The 16669-nt window shown below is 37.9% G+C and overlaps 1 protein-coding gene across 11 annotated transcripts in view; it reads left to right on the top strand.

Annotated features, from left to right (window-relative positions):
- BPTF (bromodomain PHD finger transcription factor) overlaps nucleotides 1-16669 on the top strand; it is a 57695-nt gene that overhangs the window by 38215 nt on the left and 2811 nt on the right. For 5 of the 11 annotated variants that reach the window (XM_064467345.1, XM_064467340.1, XM_064467341.1 and 2 more), the window contains 13 exons: nucleotides 106-267; nucleotides 1231-1379; nucleotides 1746-1869; nucleotides 2397-2620; nucleotides 3882-4104; nucleotides 4272-5158; nucleotides 5913-5995; nucleotides 7836-8061; nucleotides 8490-8836; nucleotides 12158-12331; nucleotides 13220-13412; nucleotides 14398-14482; nucleotides 16319-16505. In XM_064467345.1, the coding sequence (XP_064323415.1) occupies nucleotides 106-267; nucleotides 1231-1379; nucleotides 1746-1869; nucleotides 2397-2620; nucleotides 3882-4104; nucleotides 4272-5158; nucleotides 5913-5995; nucleotides 7836-8061; nucleotides 8490-8836; nucleotides 12158-12331; nucleotides 13220-13412; nucleotides 14398-14482; nucleotides 16319-16505 (3064 nt within the window). The remainder of the gene's footprint in view (nucleotides 1-105; nucleotides 268-1230; nucleotides 1380-1745; nucleotides 1870-2396; nucleotides 2621-3881; nucleotides 4105-4271; nucleotides 5159-5912; nucleotides 5996-7835; nucleotides 8062-8489; nucleotides 8837-12157; nucleotides 12332-13219; nucleotides 13413-14397; nucleotides 14483-16318; nucleotides 16506-16669) is intronic. The other 6 variants (XM_064467338.1, XM_064467348.1, XM_064467346.1 and 3 more) reach the window with 6 other exon arrangements.

Genomic DNA, 16669 nt, shown 5'->3' with positions numbered 1-16669 from the left:
TGATCGTAAAAATTATCCTGTAGTTTGCTGTTTCATACTTGAAAATAGTCATTTCATTGACTAATTATTCTGCTCTAAAACTGACTGTTCTGTGTACCTCAATAGCCACTAGCACAGCTGCCACTTCAGCCACAACCATTGCCAGCACAGGGCAGACCTTCCAGATCTCAGGCAGTCCAGTAACGATGGCAGGGAAAGTGATAACTAAGCTGCCACTCCCTGCAAACAGCAAGATTGTTGCCGTCAATGTGCCATCAACTCAAGGAGGTAGGGGAAGGGGAACTGAATTAAAAATGTATTCCAGCTTGCTGTTTAATTCTCCATTGACAGTATTTTCCCAGTGAAGTAAACTGTGACTTGAAGGGGGAAAAATATTTTTATATACGCAAGTTTCTAGAGCTTGTTCCCCTTATATTGCATATTTGTGTCTGTAGGGGAAAAATGCAAGGTTTTTTGCCTATAAATTAGTTTACCTTTCATAGTGCAAAATTAGAAGCTTTATTTTAAACAATGTGGAATGAAGTGTGCTTTTTTGTTGTTATCTAAATTATACATCAACAAAACAACTTTCTTCAAAAAAAAAAAAAAGCTGCTGTTCTTAGTTATTAATGCCTGCATCTGCTCTTCGCTGATGAGCAAGAGTTTGGCTCTAAACTAAGATTAGCATTTTTCCTTCTTGCTTCAAGAAGAAGACGTAATACTTGGAGATTTGTGAATGTATATTGAACAGAAAAGCTCAATTCTGTGTCTCCATTATACTTAGCATCTGAGGAAATCATAAAGGCTACTAGCTGTGTATTGAAATTTCTTAGGTGACAGAAAAATCATTATCCATTTTCTTCAGCACCACAAGCTTGTAGTTGAAAGGTGTTTAAACTGGTAAATTAATCAGATTATAGCTTTCAATGGCTGTATAATACTAATTTGTGGCACCATGTCAGTGCAAAGACTTATTTGCAGTTACCATCAAACTGATCCTTGTGAAGATTCACTCTTTCCTTTATCTTTTCTAAAATACGTATTTCTTAACTTAAAATGTAGTTGGACTATCGACAATGTATAATGTTGCTTCTTTTTACAATATGACAAAGGTTCTCCCAAGAAATGTTGAAAGATTCAAAGGTGGTTTAGAAACCTGGAGACTGATTTCTAAATGCCACCCTGGAGTTGCATTTATTTCTTTTGCTGGCAATTATGTCATTAATGAATTCTCAATTTTTCTTCAATTAGGTGTTGTTCAAGTTCAGCAAAAGGTATTGGGTATCATTCCATCAACTACAGGTGCAAGTCAAACATTTACTTCATTCCAGCCAAGGACAGCAACTGTAACCATTAGGCCAAATACGACAGGGACATTAGGAACAACAAGCACTTCACAAGTAAGATGTTTTTCTGATTATTTAATGCAAGAAAAAGTGGGTGCATATATTTCAAGCTATTGGCAGATATTAAAAGTTCTGTCTAGCTACTTTTCAATGTTTTTGGCTCGTCTCAGCAATAGTGTTTATGGATCCTTTATTCCAAGGAGGTACAGCAGTTCTCTCCAATTGGAAAAATTAATAGTTTAGAGCTTGGTACACCTTAGCGGTGTGGGCATAGATGAAAAAATATTGGGTCTGCTTGCATCTTGTCACTTATTTTCCTAGTTAACAGCAACCAAACAAAAGAAACCCCCAAAACCTTTGGGGCATATCCAGAGGCCTTTTTCACAAGCTTACATACGCTCTCCATTTTGGTGTATGTAGGTAGTGCAAGGGACACCACTCCGCCCAGGTATGACAGTAATACGGACACCACTTCAGCAGTCAACACTTGGAAAGACCATCATTCGAACACCTCTGGTGGTGCAACAAGGTATTCTTCCAGCCAGTAGGTTCATTTTAATGTTTAAATTTCCAGTGTGAAATCCATGGTTTGTTTCTTCATAAATACCTTCCATATCATGTCCCAATGCAAAAAAAAAATCTCATTTTGATGCTTGACTTGTAGCAAGTGCCTCTTCTGGCTTTTGAACATGTCGGTTGCAGGCTTTGTAAATGTTGTTCATCATTGTCACTGGGAAATCTAGTACTTATTTTTAAGTCCATTCATTTGAAAACAAACAAGTTTAGAATAATTGTGCATTGAGAAAGTCTTTTTTTTAAAAAAAAAAAGGCAAGCTAAGTGTTTGAAGTACTCTGTAAGTATGTGAATTGAGTTAAAATAGAAAACATTTTGCAGACATTTTTCAGTGAACCACACAGACAAATGATTTGTAAAGAAAATTTATGTGCAAACTGCAGTGTTTGCTTCACTTGTCTGATTATATGCTATTGCAAGTTGTTGTGACTCGGAGGTTTGCTGTGCTAATAGTTAAAATGTTGGAAATGTGTTTATTACAAACTATTCTCTTACAGGTCAGACACAACAAGTGGTGACTCAAATAATCAGGGGTCAGCCTGTCTCAACAGCAGTTTCTAGTACCAGCACAGCTTCTTCCAGTGCTGGACAGAAAACTGTCACAAGTCCTGGAACATCACCTCAGCAAATACAGCCACAAACCACATCGCAGCCTCCTCGCCCTCAGCAGGGACAAGTGAAGCTTACTATGGCCCAACTCACACAACTAACACAAGGACAGGTAAAATATTTTACAACCTCTGGGCATGAAAATGTGCTAATACTTACGATACATTTTACCAAGCCTTTGGATTTCAGCGCAGTGTATTTGCTCATACGTTTATATTTCAGCCTTCATTTAGGATGACCAATAGCATAATTTCAGACTGAAAGAAGCTTAAACAGTATATGTAAAGTTTTAAATATCTCTTCCTATTGTATTTGTCAGTAATGTAACCAGCATCAGGAAAGTTTAGCAGTATGGAAAAAAGTCTTTGCATGAATAGCAGTAAGGGACACAATTATTTTGTACGGCCTATTTTGTAGACCTTCAGAACATAATGTTCCTTCCTTATCTTCTGATTTTGTGTGAAGATGTAGTTTTCATTCATGTTATCCAGAGTCTCAGAGGAAAAATTACAGTATCTGGAACTGGAGGAGGAAAAAGTTCTTACAGCTTCTGCTCAGATCATGAAGGTCTGTTGGCAAAAAATAAATTTAGTGTCAAGCATAGGGTAAAAGTAGACTTCTGTGAATTACCACAATACCTATTCTTCAAATTATAAATAATAAATGTAAACAACTGTAATGTACATGCTGCTTGTTGCCAGATAAAAAGTTTTATATGTAGAGCAAGACTCGAAGAGTTCATTTCTACACCAAAAGACTTGGAAGGATTTTTGTAGGAACCTTATCCTGTTTTATGAGTTCACAAGAAGTGGAGTTCTGCATCTGGGTGTTGGGTCCATACCCTACCTTTGCCGTCAGTGATTTGAGAGCGATGTCATGAGCTGCCTAAGTTCTTGCTTAAGCAACAGAAAATCACAATACATTACAGACTGAACAGTCAGTCATGAAAGCTCACAGCTGGGTAGGATCTGATACACAGTTAGAAAATGTCTTCAGTGCAGAGACCTTTTACCCAAACTCTTGGGATTCTTGAGAAAGTAATTAATAGTATGTCTAAAATTACCCATGCTCTGTATTGCTTGTAAGTTTTAGGAACAAAGATGTTCCATTGTAGCTGTTTTCTGGATAGAGTTCTTGTCAATATTTGGATGAAAATATGTGTAACTAATTCAAACCCAGTAATCTGTTGATGATAGAATTGTTGAAAGAGTATTTTAGTATTTTATGATCTCAGATGCTAGTTTGGGATTTTAGGAATATGGTATGTGGTAAAAGTATTGAATCCTGAAATCCAAAACCCTAATTCTGCTGATACTCAGCAAAGTCTGTCTGAGAAATATATCACTAATACACAAATACTAACTCTTTTTTAGGGTGGCAGTCAAGGATTAACTGTGGTAATTCAGGGACAAGGTCAAACTACTGGTCAATTACAATTAATCCCTCAGGGTGTGACTGTAATACCTGGTCCAGGACAACAACTTATGCAAGCAGCTATGCCAAATGGTACAATTCAGAGATTTCTTTTCACCCCACTGCCAGCAGCTGCTACTACAGCTAGCACAACTACAACAACAGTTTCTACTTCAACCTCAGGTAAGCATTGTTCTGTGCAGCTGAAATTGACTCTTTTTTCCTGCTGAACAGGAGTATCTCCTGAATTTCTGCAGAGGGCTTCACAGTAGTTCTAAAAGGTTCAAATTAGGAAGGCTCATAGATATGTTATTTGAAATGAATGGAATACTTGTTTTTATCCTTCACAGCTACAGGGGAACAGAAGCAAGCTCTACAGGCACAGCCAACATCAGTGCTGCCGCCAATTCAGCCACAGCCTCAGAGTCAGCAGCAAGCCCAGCCTCAAGTGCAGAACCAGAGTACTCAGCCTGTGCCGCTGGCCCAGCCACAGGCACCTCAGCCAGCACTTCAGCCTGAAACTCAGACCCAGCCTGAATCGCAGACTCCAGCATCTGTTGACTCCCCAGTCACACCTGAAGCACAATCATCTAAATCTCCAGTTCAGTCTCCAGCGCAGACTCAGGCGCAAGGGCAATCTCCAGTGCAAGGCCAGAGCCAGCCGCAGACTGCAATCCTTCCACAAGGCCAGTCCCAAGTCCAGCCTCAGCAACCAGCTCAGGTGCAGACTACAACCCAACAACAGATTCAGATGCAGCCCCATGCTCCCATACAAATTCAAGCTCAGCTGCAGCAATCACAACCTCAGGTTCAGACTTCAGTCTCAACCCTTCCAACTACTCAAAGTTTAAATCAGGTTCCTGTGCAATCCCCAACTCGTCCTCAGCTGCAACTTCAGCAGCCTCCAACAAAAGTTATTACAGTGCCTCAGCTTCAGCAACAAGTCCAAGTTCTCTCTCAGCTTCAGTCACATGTTGTGGCTCAGATACAAGCCCAACAAGGCAGTGTGCCCCAGCAGATCAAGCTGCAGTTACCTATTCAGATCCAGCAAACTAGCCCAGTACAGGCTCACCAGATTCAGAATGTGGTGACAGTTCAAGCAGCTAGTGTTCAGGAGCAGCTGCAGAGAGTTCAGCAGCTCAGGGAGCAGCAACAGAAGAAAAAGCAGCAACAGATAGAAATTAAACGTGAGCACACCCTTCAGGCTTCTAATCAAAGTGACATTATCCAGAAACAGGTAAAGTTAACAGAAGGAAATTAATGAAACAAATCTCATTTTAAATGCCTGTTCTTGTTAACAATGTTAATACATTTGATAGGCAGTTAATTTGATTCTTTCAAAGTTAATGCACGATTGCTTTTGGCAATTTGATTTAAAGATTCTAAGTTCATTCAGCACATCAAGTCAATTGTACCATGTTTGCAGTCTTTTGGCACCTTGATTCAACTTACCACTAGCTGCTGGGACAATATGTCTTTATTCTCAGTTCAGGAAAGATAGGTTATAGATAGGAGAGCTGATGTTCAGAACACGTACAGTACTTTCATTGCCTGCTGTAGAAAACTGAGGTTTCAAAGAGGTATCTGAAATGTAATGCTGTTGGATGGCTGCGGGGCTTAAAAAAAAAAATAATATATATATATATATATAAATAGACTCTTACCATTTTTTTAAATAAAATGACCAGTCACTGAAGGAATACTGTCAATTTACATTTAGTCCCTAGGTTTAAACTTGACATAAGCAAAATATCCAGTTCGATGTGGGGTGTGGAGGTGGTGTTAATTTTCAATTTCATTTTCAATTTTCAAATAATTGCTTTAAACAAGCACTGCCCCCTGATAAAATCAGTTTTATTTTGTCACTTACTGAACTAAATAACAGTTCAACTTTTTCTTTAACTTAGGAAATGTCCTGGTTCTCCCACTAATATTATGAAACACTGGCTAAAGTTTTCATATTTTATTTTGGATTCTGTATCATCCTGTAGGTGGTTATGAAGCAGAATGCTGTCATAGAACACCTGAAACAGAAGAAGACACTGACTCCAGCTGAGAGGGAAGAAAATCAGAGGTGAATATGCATCATAGTGCATCTTTAGATGTGAAAGTTTTACATTTATAACATCTTTTAATGGTGGTGTAATAAAACACAATTTTGCAAAAACCTGTGTAAATAAATTTTTCTATATTAAATTTAGTTAAAGTAACACTCAAAAGTAATTTTCATAATTACATTCTTAACTTTAAGTAATTGAATCCTATACATGTCTCAATTTTATTTTGATTATATGTTTTTAAAGTGAAATGTTGCACCACGTGTTTGGAGCTGGCCACAGTTTTTAAGTTCAAGGTAAAAACCATCCTTAAAGGAGCACAGAATGGAGAATTAATGCTTGTTGCAGAAAAGCCTGGGTTTTGTTTGTCCTTTATCATGGCAGATTATTTCCATTCTTGTCCACTGTAAATCCCACTCTACAGAAGGAATTGAAGAATTGGAAGATAGTGCTGTTCAACAACCTAGATCTTATGCTTGAAACTGCTACGCACAGATTTGGAGTGTTTGTCATTTGTCTTGGGGTTATTTGGACTCCTTTTCACTCATGCAGTTGCTTCAGTTGGATAATCACAAGTGTGTGTTGTCAGATAGTAAGAAAAAGAATAGTGTTTTTATAGAATTTTGATCATCAAATCAGAGTACAAGCTTAGTTGATTACAACAGTATCACTAGGTGATGCTTAATGTTCAAAATTGCATAAAGATGTATTGTCATACACTCTTCATTGGTCAGGCAGCTAAATTGGTATTTAGACTGACAGAAGTCTAGTAAAAAAAAAAAAAGACTTCTAACTAGCTTGATTCATGGTACAGCTGTCTTTCCTTCTCACTGATTTTTTTCTTCTCCAAAAATGTAGGTTTGATGTCTTAACCTGGTGAAAAAAAAAACACTAAACCAAGTAGATACAGTGCAGGTAAAAAGAGCAAAGTAAGCAAAATTGTATGGCCCTATGAAACAGCCAGCATAATACATATGTCATCAAAATACAGACGTGTGTCGAAAGACAGTATGTCTGAGCCTAAGACTACAGAGTTAGCAGCAGATGCTTGTCCTGGCCATTGTTACTTTGTGGTTTGCTTTCAGCTCATATGTCAGTGGGAGTTATTTTTCATGGTCACTCTGGCAGCAAGAACCCTTTAGTTTTCTAGTGGGTTTGAAATAGGGTGGGAAGCGAAAAGTAAATTCAGAAGAACCAAAATACATTCACTTCCTAATTGAAATATAAAGCAAAATAAATAAAAATTGTAGAACAGGTATTTATAGTTGAGTGTACAACAAAGAGATGAGAGATTAATCCTGAGTTGTTATTTTGAATAAACGGGGAACTGTTTTAAAGCGAATTCTATACACTGAAAAATATTTTTCAGTCCTCCTGCCAAAACACAAAAACGTAGTGATATTTGGTGGTCACTGGAGGGTGGAAATGCATGTTTTAGAAAAAGTTACAGGTTTCCCACTTGCTTTCATCCTACATCAGAATAAGCAAATCCAGCTCTTTCAAACATGTTTATGGAAACTGAATTGAGTGAAAATACCTCTCACCGTACTAAAGCTTAAGCTTTGTTAGGAGTTACATGGCAGAAGGAGAGGAACGGTTAGTACTCGGAGCAGTTAAATTAAATTGGGACTGGCCCTCTTGAACCTAACCTGGGGACTTGATCTCTCCCAGTGGTGTTCTCATAAATAAGTGGGAGTGGGAGCAATGTGTGTTACTAAATTTACCTTGTGTATCCTAAGAAATGTGGTGATTTCTCTTGCAAATTGCAGAAACTGGAGAATTCAATGATTCTGCATTCTCAACTGGGGATAAATAGGCAGCTCAGCACAATGCACTTTTTCTTTATTTCTTCCCCAGAATGATTGTGTGCAACCAAGTGATGAAATATATTCTGGATAAGATAGACAAAGAAGAAAAGCAGGCAGCTAAGAAACGAAAGCGAGAAGAGAGTGTAGAACAGAAGCGTAGCAAACAGAATGCTACTAAGCTATCAGCTCTGCTTTTCAAGCATAAAGAACAGCTGAAAGCTGAAATATTGAAAAAAAGAGCACTTCTGGATAAAGACCTACAAATTGAAGTGCAGGTAAGGACATTTACTCTCAAAGACTAATTTGATTTTAAGCTGGGGAGAATATTTGTGTCTTAATATTTTTATCTGTTTGCTCAGAGAGATTTTAAGGAAACAGAGTAAGTTCTGGTTGTGGATGCATGGATCTCTGCGAAGCTAGGATATGTCCTTTTTATGTTTGTTTGTGTTTATCTGGACTGAAATTACCTTTTTTCCTGCAACACCTTCTGATAAATCGCAACCAATGGGTCATAGTAGGCCAAGAGTGTCATCCCTTAATGTTATGTGAACTGTAGGTTAAGCACATAAAAAATGGCATACTTAAATGGCTCTAATTATTTTCTTTAGGTTAAGCATGGGGATTTATGTCTATATTTTAGTGCTGTCCTGGAATAATCATATGAAATGCCTCCCTCTCTATTTATTCATTTAATATACTTCAGGAGGAGCTAAAGAAAGACTTGACTAAAATTAAGAAAGAAAAAGAAAAAGCCCAGGCAGCTGCTGCTGCAGCCGCAGCCGCCGCAGCCGCCGCTGCAGCCACTGCACCACCGCTGCCGCCGCCCCCGCTGCCACCACCACCACCACAGCATCATGCAGCCAGCGTCACCTCCTCCTCCTCCACCACAGTCCCAATGCCAGTATCCTCCCAGAAGAGAAAGCGAGATGAGGAGAAAGATTCGTCAGCTTCCAAGTCCAAGAAAAAGAAGATGATTTCTACTACCTCAAAGGAAACAAAGAAGGACACAAAGCTTTACTGCATCTGTAAAACGCCTTATGATGAGTCTAAGTGAGTAGTGAATGCCCTAGCCTTTTACTGTGTATTCTTAGCTTTAGGTTTAGTATTTAGCTGTTAGTGCAAGGTAGTTCTAGAATTGGAGATAGAGTATCAGGTGTTATTGCAGTGATCACTAAGTTATAAAGAATAAAGCCTCTTTCAGTAGCAGTTACAAAACTTATTAACATACTTGATTTAATATATGTGATTTATATTTTTACTTGTTTGCATGTTTCCATTGTATGACCTTTCTGTCTCACATGCACATACTCTCTTTTCTTTTTTCCTCCGCTCTGTTCTTTCTTTTGCCGTTTTGCCTCTGCCTCGGAAGCAACTGACAATTTGGTTCGAGCAATTTCTTGTGAACAAGTAGCTGGTGTTCTTTAGAGCGAGCTTTGGTACCGTCTTCCAGTAAATGACTTTTTTTTTAAGTTCAGAGCCAGTAAAGGGGGTTCCAAGTTACTGGACTGTAGTTCACTTTGGACAATGTTTCAGGTAGAAATGGTTTCTATGTGTTACAGTTCACATCCTAGAGTTGATAAAAAAATGAATATGTAAGCATTTGACAAAGTGAAAACTGCAGTTCTCTGTAGTTTGATTCTGAATGTGAATGAGGAAAAATATTTGCGCTATGTACAAACTTTGTGAAGAAATTTAGTAAGTGGTGGAGTGGAAGATTCAGTGGATTGCAGGGGGATAGTGTTGTGCATTCCTGCTCTAAGCTAGAAGTGACTAACATCAGTAGTTAGTGATGGTTAACATCTGACAGCAGTGTAGAGATGTATGTAAACCAAATTTGACTTCAGACCAATTCCAAGTGAGTACCTGCTCAGTGACAATACCAAAAAGTATTAATTGTTGCCATTTGGTGGTAGTTTAAATGCTGATAACAGAAAGAAACCATAGAGGTGGAGTAGCATTTCACTCCAGTAATGGTCCTTCATTCCAAATTTAGGGCCAGAACTAGAGGATCCCTTGAGGTTCCTTCTAGCCTTTTTTTTAAAAAACAAAGTTGAGGTCTTTGGGGTTTTCACCTTGGTTGTTCAGTAGCTCTGTCCATTACATCAGTGTGGGAATTGGAGTGTTCTCTGTGCTGCCATCACTGTAGAAATAGCAGACTTCTGATGCCCGGTTGTAATTCACCATTACTTCTCGGGGATGTCACCTGTCTCACCTAAAGTAAGTGTGTTGCGTTAGGCTTTCTGTTATCCAGTAAACTTAGGAGGATACCCTGTTCTCATTTTGTTGTGATACTGAAGAACGGTCTGTGTATTACTGCTTCTGTTGTTAGTAGGACAGTTAGAACTGTCACAAAAATAAGATGAGATAAACAAATTCTGTGAGCAAAAGAATTTGATTGTCAAACCAACTCTTCCATTGACTTCAGTGGGCGTTTGAGTAAGCCGATGAAAAATGTGCTCATAGAGTGAATTTTGGTAGCCTGAATCAAGAACTGTGTTTAAATGCACAGAATAAAACTTCAAGAAAATGAAACGTTAATAAGTTAGTAGTATCCTTAGCAATATGATTCAGTTCTGCTGCTTTGCTTTTTGTGAATTGTAAATTTTATGTTCTTCCAAATGATGACCATACTGTTCAGCTACATTATCCTTTCACTGTTTGGAAAGGGATTAGTCAAGTTTTAAAACAGTTTTCTGGTAAACATTTTTTTATTTTCATATACATATATATAGGTATCGGATACTCCTCTTCGTGCTGGTGTCTCTTTTCTATTTCAGAAAAGATAGATGTGCTGCTTGAAAAGCTAATTTGTGGTGTACTATGAATACCCTATGTATTTTTTAGGATGTAGTAAATCCTTAAAAGCTATTCTGTGTTGTGTATTTTGCTGCAAGTCTCTTATGTCTAGTTCTCATTTGTAGTACCCCAGGGTTGCAGGGATTTGCTCGTAGTGTTTTCAAGGATGGTCCGTAAGGGTATCCTTCTAAGATTCTTACTTAGACTGCAACTATGAACAGCGCCTGTTCCACATTCTGCTGGCAAGGTTTAGCATCTACACCTGCACATAAATGGGCTTCCAGGTCCCTCTTGGGACAGGACGCAGACTGAACTGTTGTTGATAGCTGTCAGAAGGAGCTATATCTATCCGTTCTTTCTGGGAGGTTGGACTGTGTGATTTGGAGGTGTTTTTTTGTTTGGTTGGTGGGGATTTTTTTAGGATTTGTCTGACTGAAAATTAAGAGAAAAGGCAGGATCTGAGTATCCAGGACATATGCAGAGGCCCAAGAAATTAGAGATGCTTGTTTTGTGGAACATGTGATAGCTGCTGTCCTGTTGCTAGTGTGTAGCGTCCAGCGGGTGGTGCTTGCAGACTGACAAACTAGGATGGCTGCAGTTCACAAAGCAGCACGTGGCAGGTGGTTGGTGGTCTCCAAAATGTAGGAAGATCAAGGTTCTGAGTCAGCTTGCTTTTGCTTAGGCAGAGAGAATGGATGTGTAATTTTGCCCATCTGGTTGATTGTCACTAGTCATAGGTGTGTTTTGAGATATCCATACACAAAATGTCGAACATCCTTGCATAATATTTTACAGTTTTGTCACATCATTCTGTGCAAGGTCCCATTCACATGATTCTGTACCTGGTTCCCTTCACTTTGTGTCATACCATATCTGGTTCTGTCACATAGCTGTGTCTGAGAGTAGAGATTATTCTCTGAAGAATGGTCCACATTACAATTTGTTGCAGTTTTGATTAGCTTAATATCTGTTTTTCAGTGCCCCCCCTGCCCCCCCCCCAAAAAAAAAAAAAAGAAAAAAAAAAAGACAGCAATGTCCTGACCCAATTTTCTCTCGTATCATGTTATACCAATATGTATTCTACACATGGCTGGTATGCATGTTCTTTGTAGTATACTTGTAACTCCTGGTTGGTGTTTGCGCTTTGCTTTTGTTTTTTAAATTAACTGAGACCTACATTTTCAAATCTTAAGAAGCGTTTCAGTGGCTTTTGAGCTATGGTTTTGAAAATGTAAATCTTTTTCTTTGGCCTTGTCTTTTTGTGCCTTTTACAGTTTTTCACACGCACATTGGAGACATATGTTTTTAGCCCGGTTTTGTCAAAGTCTGGTTACATATTGATGTGCATTTTAATGAACTGTCAATTTAAAATTGACCCAAGTGACCTTACTGACAGTATAGCTGTAGCGTGAGATGTTAGTTTGTAAGGATAGAATGCTAGGAAGCAGGGAAACTAGAGACAGAAAATTGAAGAAGTAGGCCAGCAAAAAAGTGCATCAGAGAGAAGTGCAGGGAAAAGTGCCATGCCATTTGAAATGACAATTACATTGTCATTTTCATTGTGAATACTTTTAGGTTCTATATTGGCTGTGATCTTTGTACTAACTGGTATCATGGAGAATGTGTTGGCATCACAGAAAAGGAGGCTAAGAAAATGGATGTGTACATCTGTAATGATTGTAAACGGGCACAAGAGGGCAGCAGTGAGGAATTGTACTGTATCTGCAGAACACCTTATGATGAGTCACAGTGAGTTCTGATAAGAACCTCTTATTTAATGTTTAGGTAGCAAACTGCTCTGACTGTGGTTACGTGTTCCTTACAAAGAAAAAAGAAGTTATTCTGCATATGTTGTATTAATTCATAATACAAATTGCTTTTCAGTAATTGTCTTCCTTTCCAAAATGTTTCTGTACAGTAAATGTTTAGGAAAAGTGCAGTTTTCAGGGTGGTCAAAATGTGGTGGTGATGGTGTTTTGTAAAAAAAGAAAAGAAAAAACACCATGTACTTTTAATTGGGATTGATTTTTTTTCTTTTTTTTTTTTAACAAAGGATGGTTAGAAATATTAAAAGACAAATGTAGTGTTTGGTGGATATTTTCGTGCTTTAATCTGATCTGGATAGAAAGCATAATTTTAGTATGGGGGTATATGGTTGGTATCTTTTACTGTAAGGCTTTGTGTCATAGAATACCCCTTCTGTATTCAACTACACGACTGAAGCTTCCGTATGAAAAATGTTTGTACAGAGTGAAACAAGAGTCCTAGTCGTAGTCCAGTTTGTGCAAAATGTATCTTGAATTGTTTTGGAATTCTGGTTGGGTGAGACTTCTGGCATTACACTGTTCCTTTCGACTCTAAAGCAGAGGAATGATTTTTGAAACCTTGATTGCTTGAAAGTGCCTAGTATAAAATTTAGGAACTAATTTTGAAATGGTCTGTAATTTAGCCTGTTTGTAAATACAAAAGCAGTTTGAATAGTGTAATTAGAATTTGTCAGTCTGAAACATGTGTTACGCTGTTGTATTTAATCATGCCAAGTATCTGCTTGTGTGCAGGGGATTGCAGGTTTATGTGTTTAAATGTAACCTTTAAATTAAATAGACCAAGTCACTAACATTTTTTTGGATCTTGCAGATTTTATATTGGCTGCGACCGATGTCAGAACTGGTATCATGGGCGCTGCGTTGGCATTTTACAAAGTGAGGCAGATCTCATTGATGAATATGTGTGTCCGCAATGCCAGTCCACAGAAGATGCCATGACTGTACTCAGTCCACTAACTGATAAAGATTATGAAGGTTTAAGAAGAGTACTACGTTCCTTACAGGTGAGAATAAGGATTGCAGCAAAGTGGAGTGCGTTGCTGCCTAGGACATATCTAATGAGCCTTGGAGTACGTTTTGATTTTTCTTCTAGTAGTTTTGAGACTTTTTTTGTGTAAGAAATGCCACTGTGTCAACTGCACACTTGACTGGCATTTTGTGCTGAGGAGTATTTACAATAATTAGTACACCACTGCTTCTGAGTTAGTGAAAATGAACAATATCTTCAGTGGAAGGCTTTTAAAGGAAGCAGGTTTACCTAGAATACCAAAAGGCAGAGTGTAGCCTAACTGCACAGCATGTAGAAGGTGCAATGTTCTGTTCTCAGATTAGTGTTCTGTGACTTCTGATCGACACTTCTGTACTTAAACCTCAGAGTTATTAGATTTCGGTAGTGTTCTCACAGAAAGTCGTTATCAGCATGTAAATTATGGCATCCCGACAATAAGAATTACACTAAGAAACACTACCTGTTACAGTATATTCCTGGTTTATCTGTCACTCCCAAATATGCCTTTTCTGCTACAACTGTAAAGAATTTTTAAGAATTTTGGTAAAATAATTGTGTGGTAACAGAAATCCTCAAAGAGTAATATTTTGCATTGTCCTAGATATTGCTGACATTTATGAAAACAAATTAATGTTAGGGTACCTGAAAGTGAAAACTGGCTGATTTCTAGGTGTGAGGTGCCAAGCACCCTCAGTAAATTCATTACATGCTTTTGTACGCAGCCTGTTTAGCACAATGTCCTCTTATGTCTGAATTTCATATTGTTTCCTGTTCCGAAGACCAACTACTTGGTCATTGACATTGAGCTTTAAAACTGTACCCAGTCATCAGATGAGAAGTAGTCACCTTTTCATATAATCCTGCGCTTCATTAAATGCAACTCTAGACCCCAACAGATAAAAGTATAATGAAAATATTTAGCGAGTAAATAGTGCTAATTTAACTTTGTTTTTTTACATTATATCTTGTTTTCCTGACAGGCTCACAAGATGGCATGGCCATTCCTAGAACCAGTAGATCCCAATGATGCACCAGATTATTATGGTGTTATTAAAGAACCAATGGGTAAGTGTTTCTGAGCAATAGTGTGATTGGATTTGGAGTTTTGAATATCATATTAATTACCTGCTGACCATCTCCATTCTTAAAGATACATTTTGCAGAATGCACAGGTTTTGCAGTTAGGCAGGTGGAACAATGTGATTCCTCACTGATATATTTAGAAGTTCATAAGGGTTAATATATCTACTTCAGACTCACTTCTTAACCCTAAATACTGTCGGCCTAACGTATAAAATATGAAATTCAGTGCAGCAGTAGGATAGAATTCTTGTTTTAAAACTATTGTATTTCAAGAGGACAATTTTGTTTTGCTTTGCTTGGATTCTTTTCTGCCTTTGTGCATCAGTTCCTCCTACAAAGCGTGGGGTGTGTACTCTAGAGTTTGAGGAGGAAATGGTGCTCGTACAGTTAAGTGCGACATGCAGCTTATGATGGAGTTTAAAACTATCTTCATCTGACTTGATAGTGTACTAGATTTCATATTATATGTAATTTTTCTTTAAAACTGTAGGAACAAGAATTGTTGCAAATATTGTGTATGTGGGGGAAAGTGGAGGAGGAGATGCTGCAGCTTTACAGTGTTTTACTCTGATCTTCTTAGACCTTACCAGTTAGTTAGGAATAAGCCAGATAAACACTTGAATGTAAACCTCTTGGGAAAATCTACCTCCTGCCAGAAATAGTGTTGCTAAATGTTATTCCTTTCCTTCCAGTTATTGAACCAGTACCTTTTCATATGTCTCTACGAGAGCTAGGGTATCATTTGAGCTTTCCCACTCACTCCTTACTGATGCTAGAAATAGGAGAGTTAAATTTAGTACCTTGGCAAAATTGTAGTATGTTGACTGAAAATAATACTTCGCTTAGAAATCGTGTCCTTTTTGCTGTTACGAAAATGTTAAACGACTACTATTCCATAACTGATGGGTTAAAGTTTATAAGGAAAGCTCAAATAATAAAGTAATTAAGCATATGATGATTGAATTAAGTAAACAAAAGTGCATTTAGCCCTTTCTGACTTAGCTAGCAGGAAAACACACTTGTAAGTATATAATATATGTAAAATACACGAGGTGATCCAGCCTTGTTTACGTTTGTTTTCACACATTCTGGCATTAGTGGCATTTCAAAATAAGCACTTTAAGGGCATTTTCCAGTGACAGTTCATCATTTTTCCAGCTGAAAGTGCCACTATACGTTTAGACAGCTATATTTATAATTGGCAGTTCTCATTATTCTCCCTCTTATTAATTTTTGTTTGCATTAAAGTAGGGCAATTACTACCTTACTTCACCATCCCAATCTCATTTATTTTTCTAGTCGGCAAGAGTGAGAGCACTAGCATTTTGCATGATTCTGCACTTGAAAAGTCTTTCATCTGTGCCATGTGGTAACGTGCCCATGAAAATTGATAATTCATTCAAAGAAAGTCATGAATTCAAATTAAAAAATAACCAGAATGTTTAGATAGGTGTTACATATACGCATGGTCTTCATCTCAGTAAGGGCTGTAAAGAAAATAAAGTACAAGTAACTGAATCCAAATTGTCTGACCTTTATTTTTTTGTCCTTAATTTCTTCAGAAAAAGCAAATGTCTTCCTGCAAAAACCCAAGTTTTCCAAGGTCATTTTGATACTTATATTTTAATTTAGCTGCACACAGCATACTTACACATAAGTGTTTGTTCTGAAGGAGGACCTACTGTTGTCACCACCTGACAACCAGCATTCACGGAAAAGCAGCTAACCCAGACAGACTTTGTATCCCACAATCTGACAATGTGAACTACTTCTGAGGATGGAAATGTCTTACTGTAATAATCTTTGGTTTCTTTAAAGACCTCGCCACCATGGAGGAAAGAATACTGAAACGTTACTACAAAAAGGTCACGGAGTTTGTGGCAGATATGACCAAAATTTTTGATAACTGTCGTTACTACAATCCAAGTGACTCCCCTTTTTACCAATGTGCAGAAGTTCTTGAATCATTCTTTGTACAGAAACTAAAAGGATTTAAGGCAAGCAGGTAAGCTAAAGTGTTCCTAATCATAGATGTTTGTTTGTCCCCTAAAATCTCCTAATGCTTTATTAACCTTCCCTTGTGTTCATACAGGGATTTGCCTCTCCATGCACTTTCCTGGACAACTGCTTTTCTTTTAAAGGGGAGGGTGGGGGTGGTGTGTGGAATCT

This window comes from Phalacrocorax carbo, chromosome 16, assembly GCF_963921805.1.
Source record: "Phalacrocorax carbo chromosome 16, bPhaCar2.1, whole genome shotgun sequence".
NCBI classification, from domain to species: domain Eukaryota; kingdom Metazoa; phylum Chordata; class Aves; order Suliformes; family Phalacrocoracidae; genus Phalacrocorax; species Phalacrocorax carbo.
The sequence above is the reverse complement of the archived record's forward strand: the minus strand, read 5'-3'. Positions and strand labels throughout refer to the sequence as shown.